At 33.9% G+C, this 17,192-nt stretch overlaps 1 protein-coding gene across 1 annotated transcript in view; it reads right to left on the reverse strand.

Moving 5' to 3' along the window:
• HHIP (hedgehog interacting protein) overlaps nt 1-17,192 on the reverse strand; it is a 78,431-nt gene that overhangs the window by 17,301 nt on the left and 43,938 nt on the right. The window contains exons 6-8 of the mRNA XM_015814520.1: nt 4,373-4,524; nt 2,781-2,954; nt 1,559-1,702 (exon numbers count right to left, since the gene is read on the reverse strand). Of these exons, the coding sequence (XP_015670006.1) occupies nt 1,559-1,702; nt 2,781-2,954; nt 4,373-4,524 (470 nt within the window). The remainder of the gene's footprint in view (nt 1-1,558; nt 1,703-2,780; nt 2,955-4,372; nt 4,525-17,192) is intronic.

A 17,192-nucleotide genomic window follows, 5' to 3' on the forward strand; every position in this document is an offset into this window, starting at 1 on the left:
CCACATACTTTCAGTTTGATGAACAAATATATCAATAAATCAAAGAAACGCCCACGGGCTCACCACTTTCAGGACTCATAGCAGAGACTGTAATGGAACACCTGGAATTGATAGCACTTCCATACATACATACAACCTGAAGTATGGACCCAGTACATAGATGACACCTTTGATATAATAACTAGAGAATACATACTAAACCATCAAAAACATCTTCAAAGGAATAAAATTCACTGGGAAGAAGAAAACAACAACATGCTACTCTTCCTGGATATTCTCAACATGAGAATAGAATTAGAAACACAAATCTATCGTAAAACTACTCACACCTCACACCTTGGGTTGTTGCTCTGATGCTCCATTAACAAAGCAACAGCAAAGCCTCCTACAAGAGAAGCTATATAAGAACATTATTTATACAAGCACAAAACTCACTGTAGTAATCCTGAACATCAGACAAAGGAAACAGATTATCTATACAATTCTTCCAATAAGATGGATAGCCATGCAACTTAATCAAAAATTGCATGACCATACAACCCAATGTAGCACAACCAACACAAGCTGTGAAAAGGATAACATTGCCATAGATCAAACACATCTCAGAAACCACCAACAGACTATTACAACCACATGGCATCATTGTAGCACACAAACCAACTAAAAATCTCCAAAACACCCTAAATAAACCAAAAGATCCAGCAGCCCCAAAAGGAAAAAAACAGGAGCCATCTACAACATACAGTGTAAGGACTGCAACAACCACTATGTAGGACACACAGGCAGAAGTCTAGCAGAGTGCATCCATGAGCACCAATTAAAAGTCAAAAGACATGAAGAAAACTCCTTAATTTCACAACATATGGACAAACGTAATCATAGTTTCAACTGGGAAATTGTGAGCATGCTAGACCAGGCCAAATCCAAAAATGGTAGAGAATTCCTGGAAGCCAGGTACTCAGTCAAATCAGACATTAACAGGCACACAGACATAAACAACATCTATATACTATTCAAAACAGACAATCAAAAAACCAAAAAGAAAACAAAACACCAAAACATCTCTTTACCAGCAATCAACACCCACATGAGCAGAGAATTAATACCAAGGTTAACATTAGAAGCAAACAATACCCCAATCAAGGAACTGCCAAACAACTATAGTAAACAACAACCCAATCAAGGAATCACCAAGACTACTTCCACCAACACAAACAGGGTAAACCACTAAAATATAAAATGAGAGCAAATTCCACTGCCTATGAGCGCTGCTGATGTTACGTAGTTTGGTAGTGAAACACCTGCAAGAAACCAACCAAGCTCAGAAAGCAACAAGGACACCACAAACTGATCATTCTAATTCTACACATTTATAAGGCCTTTTTCTCGGTAGTAAAACAAGATTCCAAATTATAACAAAACATTTTTCATGAAGAAAGAGCTACTTTATATTTATTTAGCTTCTTTTTTTCCCATATTATTTTCCATATTGCTTTAAGTTTTACAAACTGTGTTAGTATCCTTTTCCATTCTTCAAAAGAAAAAGAGTTTTACGAACCTGCCTGGATTATGGAGTCCATGGGCAAAAATTTCAGGAGGCTGATTAGTACTGTTAAAATGTGGGTTAGACTGTGGTATGGAATAAGGCACATGGCAGAAATCGGTGTCTACATCCAAGCGCAGTACAGAACCTGTAAAATCACTGAGAAAGTTGGAGATAAGATCATTAATTTTTAAAAGCAATAGCATTTTGGCTTCTATTTTCTGTTCTGATCAGTAATCATTTGTTAGGGAATCTTTTAGATGAGACATGACATCTGTAGGGGTGGGGCAAGGGAAGTCAAAGTGATGCAAACAGCATTGTGCCATTTTCTATGTACACTGAGATATTACATGCAGCCTAAAATTGGTGGGTCTTGCATTTTCTCAGAATAACAAAAGCCAGTTATGTTTTTAAGAACGTAATATTAAAAAAAAATAGAATCAAAGTACCATTTTTTTAACTTTTTGATTACATTTCAGTTTTTCTAGTCATTTAAATAATATATAGCTCGATCCACTGTATCCTTCTGGGCTTCATGTCAAATTTGTTTGATGTCAAACATATTTAAAATACTATCTGTATGGATATTATGTATATACATATATATGTAAAAGGATATCCACAGATATTAATCTCTTTCTATATCTTTGCTTTAATCCTCTTTGAAAGTGACAGATAGAATTTAAGGGATTCATAAACTTTTTGTCATCAGACCTCCCCTTAGTGTAGTCTTAATATGCATACCTACTCTAAAAATCTTAACCCCAAAATCAACACAAATGAACAATGAACACAATACAATGAAACTTTGGGAAAGGTGTATGTATCCAGGTTCTTTATGTCTCCCCTGGACTCTGTTTGCCTCTCTCCAAGGAGATACACCTCACAGTTTGGAAAACCGATTTAAAGCAAAGTTTGTTTCTGAAAAATTAAGAAAATCAATGTGACTGATCTTTAATTTTTACTGGTCACATTTTTATTTATTTTAAATCAGATTCTCTTCTGACAATGAGTAACAGATAATAAATCACACATCTTTATCAACCAAATTATTTATTATGAATTATTTCCAACTATTTGTCATGGGGACAAATTTTAATTTCTTATTCATTCAGAAAAGTGATAAGAAATTACTTAAGTATAGAATGGTAATTACTTATATTTCAAGAGCAGAATTAGGGTGGAAATTTTAAAAATCAAATGATAAAAAGGTTTTATCTACTAGAAATGTTTATACCTCAGACCATCCATCTCCTCCATATCATCTATTGTAATCATTCCATCACCAAGGATTATGTATAAAAACCCATCAGCACCGAAGAACAGCTGTCCTCCAAGATGTTTTCGATGTAGTTCTGCAACTTCTAGGAAAGGTCTTGTAGTCCTCATATCAACCTGGTGTGGATTCTTCCTGCAATAAGGGAGGGAAAAAATGAATCCCAATAACATATTTAACTTCAAAGTAGGTATACCATTTTTTCCTTCATCCTCTAAAATATTTTTAGAATGACAGAAGAGCAATATAAAAAGTTGCTTGCCATAATACAAATGGATATATGGTTTTTGTTGCTTTGCCTGCATTTTTACAAGAGCTTCTAATCTGAATGATTCTGAATTTTTAGGAAGTGTAGTAGATGAAGGACTAGATTCTGACTAACGTGGGAGGAATTCAAGTTCATATTTTCAGGCAGCCCCATGAAGTCCATATTGTGGTACTGTATTAGCTTGCCCTCTCAGATGACATATTATAGAGTTGTTATGAAAAATAGTGTTGGGGTATGAGACAGGATATACAGTTAAGTACTACCTAAAGTTCTTTGGAGGCAAGTCAGAATCTAAAACACACATAGAGTTGTATACAGAGAAGAATTAATTTTAGATTGTCACTAATGGTTGTTTAGAAGGATAGGCAACCAAAACACTTTCCAGAGGGAACTTATTTTGTTGGAATGTAGTCTCGATTCCCTGAAGGAAGGGGCTGCATTCCAGAGAACCAAGAGATAGCAAAGTGTAGATAGTTTGGTTGGGAGAAAATGGGTCAAGATAGCTCCTGCTACAACTTCTCAGAGTATATCTTTAATGCTGTAAGTAGTTCCTTTAGTTTGGCAATATTTCTGTATATAGATGAGGATCAATACAGGAAACTGCTTTGAAGTAATTGGGTATCCTTTTTGATTTTGGAGTCCTGACATTTGTGAAAGACCATATAGTATTATAACAGATAACGAGGAGTATTAGGAGCCAATCCATATAGTTGTAATCTTAGTGTAAGGAAAACATTCTGAGAATGTGAGAATGAGCAGGGAATTCTGAATAGGACTTCCAAAATCATCATAAGGGCTGAGATTACTTTTCCTACATGTTATGATTAGCCTGAAAAAGAAAGTATTCTATTATTTATCCTGTGCATCTATGCCTCCCAATTAGTTTGTTGTTTATTCCTCAATATATAACAAATCATTTAATTCCAGATACCGTGGGCTATCAGAATTCTATATTATACACTGAACTATTTAGTAATCAGAATATATACATAAGAATAATTGAATACATATAGAAGGGAGAAAAGTAAATGTAATTGCTTCTAGTCTCAACATTACTTGCCTGAAATTTAGTTTGGATTGTATTATAATACATAATATGTATTATATATAGCATAGCATAGCATAGCGTAGCACTGTATAATATCTATATGTACCTTTCATCAATCAGAGATTGATCTTTGAAAGTAAAAGATACGAAGGTTTTAGGATTTAAGAGACCAGACAAATACTTTAAAGCATACTACACACTAGGAAATACTGTAGAGATTGTATATAGAATTCATACCTGGACACAGTGTATTCTACTATCCGAAGAATATGGTCATGAGGCCCAATAGCCCATCGTTCTTGGTTGGTGGTATAGGACACATAGAGCTTCCCATTTTTTTTGTAATCGGGATGGAATGCAAGACTTAGGAGCCCTCTTTCATCTCCACCCTGTAGTCAAATGAAAAACACAAAGAATTGTGAAGTTAATTATGTTCTTTATTGTGTTTAAGATCCCCTCCCCCCAGTTTCTTTCTTTCTTGTGCAGAGTCTTTGCCAGGCTTCTTTCTTCCTTTTCTGTTTATGGGGAAAAGGATTATAAAACACTTCTTCTGGATTGGGTAATGAGGGCAGGGTTGTTTCTTGAGAGTTGGAATAAGGCAACTGTTTTGTTATCAGTACACAGGCCTCTTTACCTCCACTTTTATGGAGTGAGTTTTGAGTGTAATCTATGGGAAGACATGAAGACAAGTTTAAGTGCTTGTGAGCATTCTTTACTGGATTACTTGGTTGCCTGTTGTATGCAGAAGGCAAATCAAAAGATCTATAATCAGCAGTCACTTCAAGTATCCAAGCTTTAAAATACAGTGCCAACTCCCACTGTCTTGGCAATCTGTTTAGAAAACAGTTAAATTGCTTGTGTAATATCTAAAGCTTTGTTTTACCCTGGAGGCAGCTACATCACTTGTCACAACTATGGTGGTCTGTTCATCAGGGCTAGCAAGCATACTGTAGGTAATAAGCAGACTCCAGTCTCTGTGCATAAAAGCATCATTTTGTATGGGAGCCTACAGTGTACAGCTTTTTATTATTTCAAATAAGAAAGAAAGAAAGAAAATGCCCAAACATCTTTCTTTCATTATTTATGTATGCCACACAGATTAGTATAGTTACATGTTTAGCATCAGTTTCACATACTGTGACAATACAAATGTCAGCAACGGAATACAGAAAGACAATTCTCCCTAAATAAAAAATAAAAAAGAGAGAAAAGGCAGGAAGGGTTAGATCAGAATTAGGAACTACAATAATCAGAAACTCTCCTCTCCTCCTTTCAACAGCATACAAATATTCTTGCATTATTAGAAAATGTACTGATGATATAAACATGTTCCCATAATGATAGAAAGATTATAGTCCAGTTCCAGTCATATGAATTAAACTACTGCATTACTGGAAGTTAATTCAGTTATAAGTAATTTATGTGCTGTTGATTTTAATGCATTTATTCTATGCAACTCTAGATTAAGCTTTGGATGTGAAAATTACATGTGAGGCTAAATAATGTTTTAATACTACGTATATGGGAAGAAAGGAAATGGAGTAAAGTCTCTGTGCTCTCTTTCTTCTTTTCTGCTGCAAAACAAGAGAAATAAATCCAGTTTCATTTTCTCTGTGTGCAATAGAATTCCAGAATTTATTTAATAAAAGATGGAAATAGTATATTGGAACACATTATATACGACTGCTGAAGAAACATCCTGTAAAATTAAGCTTCTTAGCTGAAACTAAAGAAAGGATCAAAATACAGAAAGTTACTTAGGCACATGCAGGTCTGTCCACTATTCTCTTCTGTTCTCCCCCTCCCAATCCCCCCTTGTTATGCTACACTAGAGGCCACCATCAGAGACCACTCCCAAATTTCCATTGAATTTTAGGTGAGGCTTGTATGGCAGCATGTAGGTCCATTCTCAGAATTTCATTGCTCTTTGGATCCTAGCCAGTGTTCACTAGACAGCACTTTCAATAGCCTGATAAGTACTTCTCCAATTAGCAGCATCTAGGATGAAAGCTTTGCAAAACCATCCACCCCTTCTTTTAAAATTCATAAATGAAACTATTGCAGAGCAGCTTGGACATTCTGATGCCAGTTTTCCTCTAAAGAGCGTAATGGAACAATAACAATCTGAAACCTAATTATTCTTAATTTAATTGTCTTTTATTTGAATACCTTTTTATCTGATTTATATACACTTCACTGATTCTTTGTTTTTTCACTGTAAACGTATATTCATGTTGCTTCCAGGAAAAGCAACCTGAAAATTTCTGAAAGCAGCTGTTGAAATTCAAAGATCTAATTTACATTTAACTGATGTGCTCTTTTAACAAAAATGAAATTCTAGCAAGTCCTTTTGTATTATAAATCTTTGAATAATGTAGAAAATACTGCTATAATTATTGGCACCTTTTCTAAATTAATGGCATGTGTTGGGATTCCATCAACATTTAAAAATTAAATTCCTTTTTTAAAAACAAAAACCACTGACCACAGTGCAGTGATAAGCTGAATCTGTTAAAAATAATAAACCCTCATTTATGAAAATATACAGTCTGAATGGTTTTGAAATCTATTTTGTATTAAAACTTCTACCTTTCTTTAGGGAGAAAGTTGGAAATTAATATTTGACAGGAAACCATGGCAAGTTTGAATGTGTGTTTATATGAAATGAATCATCATACTGTATTGTGGATGCACTGTTTGCTTGTATAGAACAATGTTATATGAAAATTTATGAGAACCATTAATAACAGATCTGACATTTGATTCAGAACAACACTGACACATTGAGATAATTCTGTATCAGGTTATGAAAAATCTGAAATGAAATTCATGGCTTAATCACTATGTGCTTAAGCTTGGCAATCGTCATCTAATGACAACTGTTGCAGGATCCCGAGGTTGCCATTTGCAACCTTCCCAGTGGACTTTCAATAAGCAAAGTTAATGGGAGGAAAACAATTTGCTTAACGACTACAGCAAAAAAGTTCATAAAATTGGACACGGCCCACTTAACAAGTGCATCACTTAGCTGAAGTGATGGTTCCAATTGCATTGTAAGTCAAGGACTACTTGAATTACATTGCCTATAGTATTTGAAAAAAATGATCATAGTGAAAATCTAAGTTTATATTCCTTAAATTGTATTAGAAATAATAGTTTCTATAGTTCCTCTAATAGAAGGTCCTCATGCCACATACTTAGTCGTAGATATTTTATTTAATTTATGGTCAAAAAGCAGGACACTCTGCTATCCTATACTGTCATCTTTTGCTGCCAATAAAAACAAAAATAGAAAGATAATAATGAAATGGTTAGGGGCTTTGACCAATCAAAATATTACTAATGACAAATAGTATAACACAATATAATTTCTGACTCCCTGTTTCCATAAAGATTTTTAATGGACTGTAGCTAATATAGTGGTCATGCAGCTAAAGAGATTATCTTCACATCATTAGAATGAAATATAACACTGAAGTGCCTGACTTCATTGCTTAAGTTTTCACCGCTATCTGGTATTATAGTATATAGTTCCCATTGTAAATCTAAATAAGAACTTGCCCTGACCTTTAATAGAGCAAACATTTAAATAGTAATATTATTATGAAATGGAACTTTTATGAAAGTGATTTGGACCACCAAGAAACAATCATAAAATTTTAAAAATTAAGTTTTGACCATGTGATCTTCCTTACCAATTATGCAACAGCTTGTTGTGACATAAGGGTCAAACTTTTTTAAAAATGGAGATTTATAGAGTTTATAGGGTTTCTATTTTTACAATGATCATTATCGACAATTAAACAAGATATGTTACTAATGCATTAAACTGAATTTGCTTGATTCCCTTGCTAAAATGCTGAATGCTAGGCCAATAGTGAATTATGTAATCCACAGTTGTTTTAATAGAGACAAAAATAGTTTAGTTTAATTTAGTTCCATAACTTCAATCATTTAGTATTGTAGAAATGCCATCATGATTATATCCTTATTTATTTATTTGACTGCCTTACTCTGCATGGCTAATATAGAATTAAAACATAAGTAAAAAATCAACACCAAAATGACAAAAAATATAACATAAAACAACATAAATTGAGGCAGACACCATTTGTTCTAAACTGGACTTCATTTCTTCATTTCACATGCAGACATGTAGCTGCGGTCCATGCTACACATGAGACACTGAACAAATAAATAGCTCAGGTAAGTCTGGCAAGACAAACAGGGTCCAGCTCCAGGTTATGGGTCCTTTGGGCAAGGTATGCTTTATAAATGCTGCACCTTTGGTTTCAGATGTCTAAATTTATTGTTTGATGCCCGGATTCACTGTCAAAGTAGGCACCTATATAAATAAATAAATGCTCTGCTACTTACTTGATAATAAGCAGCCTATCTGTCTGCCTCCCCATATGCTGACCACAGATACCTTGGAAACAAGTAATACTTGTCTGAAGAAAATGTCACAACCCAGCAGGATAAGGTCACTGAGACAAAACATGGATATCGTGTTGTCTAATACATCACATTATAAGTGTAAGGATCCAGTCAGATGAGAATTCTAGATGAATTATAAAGTACAATCTCTGAACAAGTCACTAATACCAAGCAATAGCCATTACAGTCTTATACTGTAATTTAAGTTTCAGAATTGGTATTATAAAATAAGACGATATTCAACAATATCTTCAAGACTTAAGTACCACTTGCATTTGTATTTAGTTTTAGTCCTTTTATAGGGCATCTCAAAAACTACATTTTTGCATTCTTTTAAGTGTTACATTATTTTAACATCATCTTTAATTGAATGTTTAAAACATTTATATTTTATTATGAAAATTTATTAGTCATCTTGAAAGAAGTTGTAAACTGCTAGAATAGAAAGTTGGGGTATACATCAAATAAATAAATGAAATGAAATTCAGAAGTGTTCTCTTAATTGCAATGTAGTTCAGTCATCTATTGTCTCGAATGCAATAATTGCCCAATCAAATTAATATTTTTTATTATCTATTTTGAAGGGCTTTGTAACGTGCTTTTTTGGGCTGAGATTGCAGTTTATGTAGATGTCCATTGGTATTTATCACTGAGAAATTTACATGCCAAGAATCATAGATTTGGAAGGGAATCTGTGCTCAGTACAGGGATTCAAACTAAATTATCCCCAAGAAATGGCTATTGTTCAGTTTATGGGTTAATGCATCAAGTGAAAAAGAGTTCACAACCTCTCACAGTATGATTTTGCTGCCAAACTATTCTTATTATTATATAGCTTCAATGGAATGCATCCAATGAATGCATCCAATAGAATATGCATTCCTATAATTTAAAATAATTATTCAATATCCAGATTTAAAATAATTATTCAATAATCCATGGCCTGATTCTGTATTATGGATCTCTGAGATTATATTTCACCCTGCAGGTTTTTTCTCCCAATCTCTTCTCATTGATTTCAGTTTTTAGTTTTCTCATCATCTTGCTGTCCATCTCTGTGAATATTCCAGTTTGCTTGAATTCTTCTTAAACTGCAGTACTCAGAACAACACACAGTATTTGAAACAGAGACTGAGTAATCCACTAATATATGTTATATTGCTGGGCTTTCAATTAGAAAGTTTGTTCATTAGAAAGTTCTGACCATTCATCTGCTGTCAAATCTGACTATTTCAACTTTGAGATAAAGACAAGTGATTAATTATTTGGATTCATAAGATGTGATGAAAAATTCCTAATTGGTGTTTACTCTTGCTAGTAATCTGCAGAGTTAGGTGATTGGCATATAATGAAATCCATCACTAACAAAATATGGTGCTTTTGGTTGCTTGACCTTCCATTTTCATGGAGAAATATTTTTCCTCATAAAATGTGTACCTGGTGAATGATGTAGTCAGCAACATACAAAAGATATCCTCTCTGAAAAAAAATAAGTTTATTTGTTTCAATTTAGTTATAATTTCAGGTCTAGTAACAACCATCATTCAACAACAGAATAAAAGAAATTGATCATTTTAAATTTTAACCAATTGATTTACAACTAAGAAAAGTATGACTAAAGTCTGAGGGAAAGTAATGTAGAAGTGAGTTGATGTCTCATGTTCCAATACCCAATATACATTGCTTGCAAAAGTAATGGGAACAGCAAACAGGAGCTTCGAGTGAAATGTCTATGGAGATTCTCAATCATCCAGGTCACGGTTGTCTCAAAGGTGCTTTTTCCAAAAAGGCAGCTGGACTTTCTTTATTTTTTTCTTTGAAAACATTTTGCTTTTCATCCAAGAAGCTTCTTCAGTTTTGAACTGGATGACAAGTGAAGCATTTTGAAAGAACCCCCCCCCAAAAAGTCCAGTTGCCTTTTGGAAAAAGCAGCTTTGGGACTTTGTGTCAAATATCTTTTCTTTGCCTTAATATGGAGAAATTTTAACTTTGTAGCTGTAATCCATGCAATAGGGAATGAATCGGTCATAACAAGTGTAAAGAAACCTATCACAAACTGCGCTGGTTTTTGACAGCATATAATTATACAATGAAAGACAACTTCCATGTCACACATACACAAATATCCAGGGGCTATCTGTAGTCCAGGGCCTTGGTTATTCAATCCTGTTTTAGGTTATTTAGTGGAATATTCTTCTAAGAACACTATTCAGTTACATCAGAGGCCTTTTCAGTTAGGGCTGATCCAGTTGCAGAATTCTTTCTCAATAGGCTTGCCCAAAATAATACTTTCATTTCCAGGCAAAAAAAAAAAAGCAAATACAGATATCCTCTGCCATTTATTATCTGTTTGCTTTAGTGGGGTTTAAATAATGCTACTGTTTGCTTATTTTATTCACCTTTTCATTCAAGAGGGAAAACCCAAGCTATGTTTTCTCCAAGAATGATAAAACAAATGGGGATATTTGGGTAAAAAAAATAATAATCAAAAACTGCTCCCATAAAAAGGCTCAGATATAGTGTTCTGATCCCCAAATTGAACTTTAGTAATGAAACCAAGCTTTCAAAAAATTGCTTCTTTCTCTTCCTCACTGCATTTTATTAGTCCTTCGGTTTAGTTTTATCCTTTTTTTGAAATGAAACGGGACACAGTTTGTGGTAGGTTAAAGCCAAAACTGTGATAGGTTAAAGCCAAGTACAAGAGCAGAGGCAACATTTTGAATGTTGCTTTCTTACAGTCTACAAGGGACAGAGAAAACACTAATAAAAGTCAGCCATCATTATGATGTCATTGTTATAGTTTCCCTTGAAATAACCTAGCAAGTACAAATAATATTTGTAATGTGTGACATCATTAATATATCCTTCCATTTCTCAAACATTATGTTATATTTAGATATATTTCCTGTTTGTTGTAAAAAAATACCTTCTGCATGGCATCTGTTCCATTAACAAAACTCTGCTGTATATTAAACCATCTTTGCTGAAATACACACGGACACATCAGGGTAGAATTGATACAGATCCAGGGTTGCAATTCATGGAAAGTGATAATGACTTATAAAACAAAAACTCCATTCCACTTAAGCTGGCCCTTTCTCCTTTTGACTCAGTAAATGATGAAAGTAGGGATCATGACACCTTAATTCTGTTTGGCCAAACTGCTATCATTTCTCTTATAGTTCTAATCCCTGATAAACTGTGATGATTATTGGCACCTTGAGCCTTTCGCTATCTCTGATTTTATCCCACAAACTTATTTTAAGGATGGAGATTGGGAGTGAGCAGATCAGTGAGAACAATTTTGCTTGTATTTTACATACAATTTAATTTAAAAACATGTATGGAAATGAAATGAAATTAAGCTTTATCCAAACTATGTGTGAATGTGGTGAACTATAGTAAAGTAGCAGAAAATATTGTGCTAAATATAAATGAGTTTGAAAAAAGTTACTAAACTACTTTATAAATAAATTCAGAAGAGCATACAGCTCAATTTTAGACAAAAAGCTATGCTTTCTTGTAACTGTGAAGTATACAAAGTCCTTTTGATGCTCATAATATATTATAACAGTCCTACTGTATATTGTATGACTGATAAAAGTGATATTGCTTTTTAAAAAGTCTCATTTTTTACACTTAGTCATTATATAAATATATTAAGAATTCTTCTGTGTTATCCTTATGAAACAAAACAAAACAAGAAAATTTCAGTGCCTGAAAGAAGCAACAGGTTTGCAAAAGTGGAAAGTGGAAAAGGCTTCAGGCTGAAAATAATCTTCCCTCCTGCAAAATCTCAATTATTGTTGATCATATTTTGTGAAAGTTGAAAGACTATTAGGTGGAAAGAAAGGATGGAAAAGGAAAAATAAAGGAGAAGGAAGGAAGGAAGGAAGGAAGGAAGGAAGGAAGGAAGGAAGGAAAGAAGGACCAAGGTAAGGTGGTTTAGGAGAAGAGTTTTCCTGTACAAAGCAAAATTTAACAGTTTAGAAACTAGAACAAAACCCTTCTTGTGTGGACCTAAATAACTATATAAATAAATGTTTGGAATTTGTCCATAAAGTTTAACAGGATCAGCCCTAAGACTCCTGGTGCAAGTACACAAATACTTATGTTATAAAATGTGCAAATCTTTCAGGTGGGGGATAAATAGTTTATTTTCCATTACGGATTTCAAGCTGGAAGGAAGTGTCAAATGACATACCACAGCACTCTGTCTTAGACCCTGCACTATTCAAGATATTAATACATTTGTGTACAATGGGAATAGTAAACATCTTAGAAGACAGCATCACGATTCAGGAGAATCTTGACAAGCTGGAAAGCTGGGTAGAAATTAGCACAGTGAATTTCAATGTGTAGAAAGTATCAAAAGCACAAGTATAAAATGGATTGGATCCCACTGGGGAGCAGTGCATGCAGAAAAAAGTTGAATGGATCACAAGCTAGACATGTATCAAAATTATAATGTAGATGCAGAAAAGCAAATCCCATCATAGGCTGCATCAATAGAAGTAAGCTGTCAAAATCAAGATAAATAATATTTCCCCCCTATTTTGCTCTAGGCAGACTACACCTAGAATACTGTGCCCAGTTCTCAGTCTTTGGGTTTAAGGAGGACATTGACAAACTTGAAAAATCGCATAGGGTAGTAGTCAAGATAACACACTAAGAGGTATGGAAGGAAAGAGTAATGAGGAATAGGTGGAAGTAATGAGTATGTTTAGCTTGGAGTCTAGACAAAGAAGGAAATGAAATATGACATCCCCTAAAGCAGTGTTTCTCAACCTTGACAATGTTAAGGCATGTGGACTTCAACTCCCAGAATTCCACAGCCAGCAATGCTGGCTGTGGAATTCTGGGAGTTGAAGTCCACATGCCTTAACATTGTCAAGGTTGAGAAACACTGCCCTAAAGGGATGTTACATAGAAGATTTGTTCTGGAAAGCAGGACAAGAAATAATGGGTTTAATTTACAAGAAGGTTGATTTGGTTGAATATCAGAAAAAAAATCCAAACGGTAAGAGCTGTTGGTCAATGCAAGAGACTTGTGGGAGGAGGTGACTTTCCATTGGAGATTTGTAAACAGAGGCTGGGTGGCGGTTTGTGGGGGATATTATAATATTGGAGTAGGGGGGAGGTTGAACTAGTTTATATCAAAGATCCTTTCCAACCCTTAAATCTCATGATTCTTTCTAGTTATAATTAATCAAATAATCAATTAATCTTATTTATTCTCACTTTGCTTCTGTATTCTTTCAAAATCATGGTGATTCTGCTTTCCTGACTATTCTGTTTTGGTTTTAAAAATTCTTTATGTTTCATTTTTCTATGTCTAGGACTGATTCCTGCTCATATAGGTTATATATTTTTGCTTATTGTTTGAATAGGGTTAAATTGTATGCTAAATTGTATGCTAATATTTTTATTTCATTAATTATATAGATCATAAATATTTATTCATAACTACGGCCCTCTAATTTTAGTATAGTACACTACTTTCAAAAATGTACATACGTTTTCAGGCAATCATTGCATTAAAAATGGTGCCACCTTGAGTTATTTGTAAAAATAATAATAAAGGTGGGATACAAATAAATAAAAACATGAAAATAATTTCACTATATTAAGCAGCTTTGTGAGTTTAGTTGCTTCATTTTTTTAATAATTGTAAATGATTTTCAGAGTTACTCTTATGAGTCTAACTGCTTTAACTCTCCTAATTATCTTCAATACCTTTCAAAGCCTGTGTAAAACTTTGGGTACTTTCCAATAATAATATCTGTGTTCCCAATGTTAAATTGTACAATTTTATTATTAAGTTAACTACTCTGAAGTTCAGTCTTTTCTTATACTACTTATTAATTTTTTTTGGTTTTCGTGTTTTCCATCTCCATCTCCATTTTCTTTTTCTTTTCTTTTCCTCATTTTTGTTTTTAGTTTCCTCTGCAAACATCAGATATAATGAAACCACATTTTAGGCCAAAACCATTTTCTATATGCCAAGAGCTAAAAAGGTACAACTGACTAGGAGTGCATTTAAAAACCCGGAACACCCATAGAGGGTGGGTCCAAAAATATGGCTCCTTTCTGTAATATGGGAGATGGGGAGATTTAGAAGCATTAAACAAATGTTTAATGAAACAAATGAAAGCTATTATTATTTTATTTCTATAGTTCTGACTGTAACAGATCCAAGTTCATTTAAACTGCATATTTACCTATCAGATCTGAGACCGATACATTCCAGGGAATTTTAAGAAAAGCTGAACTATTTTCTAAACCTCTACAAAATACATTATTTCGTACTGACGTATTGCTGCTTGCAGCCCATACTATTGCTTCACCATCATTTCTTGCCTATGAAAAATAGCTTGTGGCCCAGTAATCCTATCTGGCAGCACACCCCACTTTGTCATATTGTAATAGAATCAAAATCATGTGAAGTATTAGTACTGCTCTATAAAGTCTTAGTAAGGCTATATCTGGAATACTGCATCCAGTTTTGGTCACCACATTACAAAAAAGTGTTGAGACTTTGAAAAAACTGCAATGAAGAGTAACTAAGATGATTAAAGGCCTGGAGACTAAAACATATGAAGAACGGTTGCAGGATTTGGGAATGGCCAGTCTAGAGAAAAAAAGGACTAGGGGGAACATGATAGCAGTATTCCAGTATTTGAGAGGCTGCCACGAGGAGGTCAATTTATTTTCCAAAGCATCAGAAGGCAAGACAAGAAACAGCAGATGGAAACTAATCAAGGAGAGAAGCAACCTGGAATTAAGGAGAAACTTCCTAACAGCGAGGTCAATTAACCAGTGGAACAGCTTGCCTTCAGACGTTGTGGGTGCTTCATCACTTGAGGTTTTTAAGAAGAGAATGGACAGTCACTTGTCTGAAATGATATAGGGTCTCCTGCTTGAGCAGGGGGCTGGACTAGAAGACCTCTAAGGTCCCTTCCAGCTCTATTCTGATTGATTGATTAATGTCATAGAAGACAAAATAAAATAATGCATTGTTAATAAACAGAGCTCTTTACTGAATTAATTATATTTGCTTTCAGTGATGTTCCAGATTTTAAAATCTAATTGACCAGGTTTTACTAGAGAAAAATAGAAATGAAGATATAATCACTTATAATTGAAAAGTATAATAGAGTGTACTTGTAGAAAACTTCACTGGAAAGGAAGTGGATTTCCTGAATATGTTAAGGATATTTGTGTTCATGGTGTGATGCATGAAAATATTGTGGATTCTAACAGAGGTATACGCTGCACAACTTGTCCCATCCCCACTATGAATTTGAATCTCAGGTTCTGAATATTGATACAATATTCAAGTTGTTGTGCCACAGACAATTACAACAGATGTTGTTCGTTCTTGAGGTTTCATTTTTAATAGCCTTTCTTAATATAGATATTTAAAAACATGAAGCTACAATATGACAGCAATCCACTTGGAAGAAATTTTCATTTGAGTCAATATGTTCTACATCTGGGTAAACTGGTATAAGATTGCATTCAGTATTTCATTATGTATTATACTCTTAATATTGCAGGTTAGATTAATAAGGTGCAACATACTTAATTTTAAATTTACAGTTTCATTTCTGCATTGTATAATATCTGTGAGCAGAGATAATTTGAGCATCTAACAAATCCAAACTTATTCTGTGAGATGTCTACCTAAATGTACCCTTGGTTCTTGGAACGAATATAGGCCTTATATTCTTAGAGAATAAAATGCTAGGTGGTTACAGCCCAAAGCTTTATTTGGAAGTGAAATTGCCTGCCTCCCAAAGTACTAAGGCAATCTGGATTGGTAAAAAGTGTTCAGGGAAGAAGGTTGAGGATTTGATGGAAAGCAACACTGCTAATTTGCTTTCTAGAAAACGTTTTATGATTGTCTAAAATTGAGACAGCTATTTTGTGAATAGACATTTTGTGAAAGCACCTAAAACAGACAATGTATATATCCAAAGTGTTTGCCAATGCTTACCTACTCTCCATTACAGAACCATATAGTCCTTTAACATATATTGATACTAATAATTAATGCAGAATTATCAGTGGCAGTATTCTGAATATCCAGGAAATATTCCTGAAAAGATACTGTAGAAATCTCTCTTTATATAATTATTGCTATTGCATACTATATGCCAAATACTATATGCCAAATAGTAAACAGCATTTAAAGACAACTATACTAATAAGTGTGAATGAACCTTGAATGCTGCTTGTTGGCCATATTTTATGTATGCCTAAATGCTGACATCCAAGAATTGCACTATGTTGGATACCTCCTAGAAGAAAGAGAAGACTTGGTGCCAAATACTTATGAAGATCTTAACATTATTTATGTTCCTTGGGATGATACCAAAGATGCTGCAAATGATCAAAACCACTGGAAAACACTTGCTGCCCAATATGCTCTGCACATGACCTAATGATGATGATGATGACACTAATAGATCAAGAAATAGAAAGCAAGTAAACAGATAGTAAATAATTTGGAAAAAAAATTGATGACTTAGAATATCCGTGTTTTGGTTTCCATAAACTCATCTACATAAATATTTTATTCTTAAATCAGCTTTCATACAAGATGGGGTATCAGTTT

Source organism: Protobothrops mucrosquamatus, unplaced genomic scaffold (assembly GCF_001527695.2).
Source record: "Protobothrops mucrosquamatus isolate PMUCROS unplaced genomic scaffold, P.Mucros_1.0 scaffold259, whole genome shotgun sequence".
NCBI classification, from domain to species: Eukaryota; Metazoa; Chordata; class Lepidosauria; order Squamata; family Viperidae; genus Protobothrops; species Protobothrops mucrosquamatus.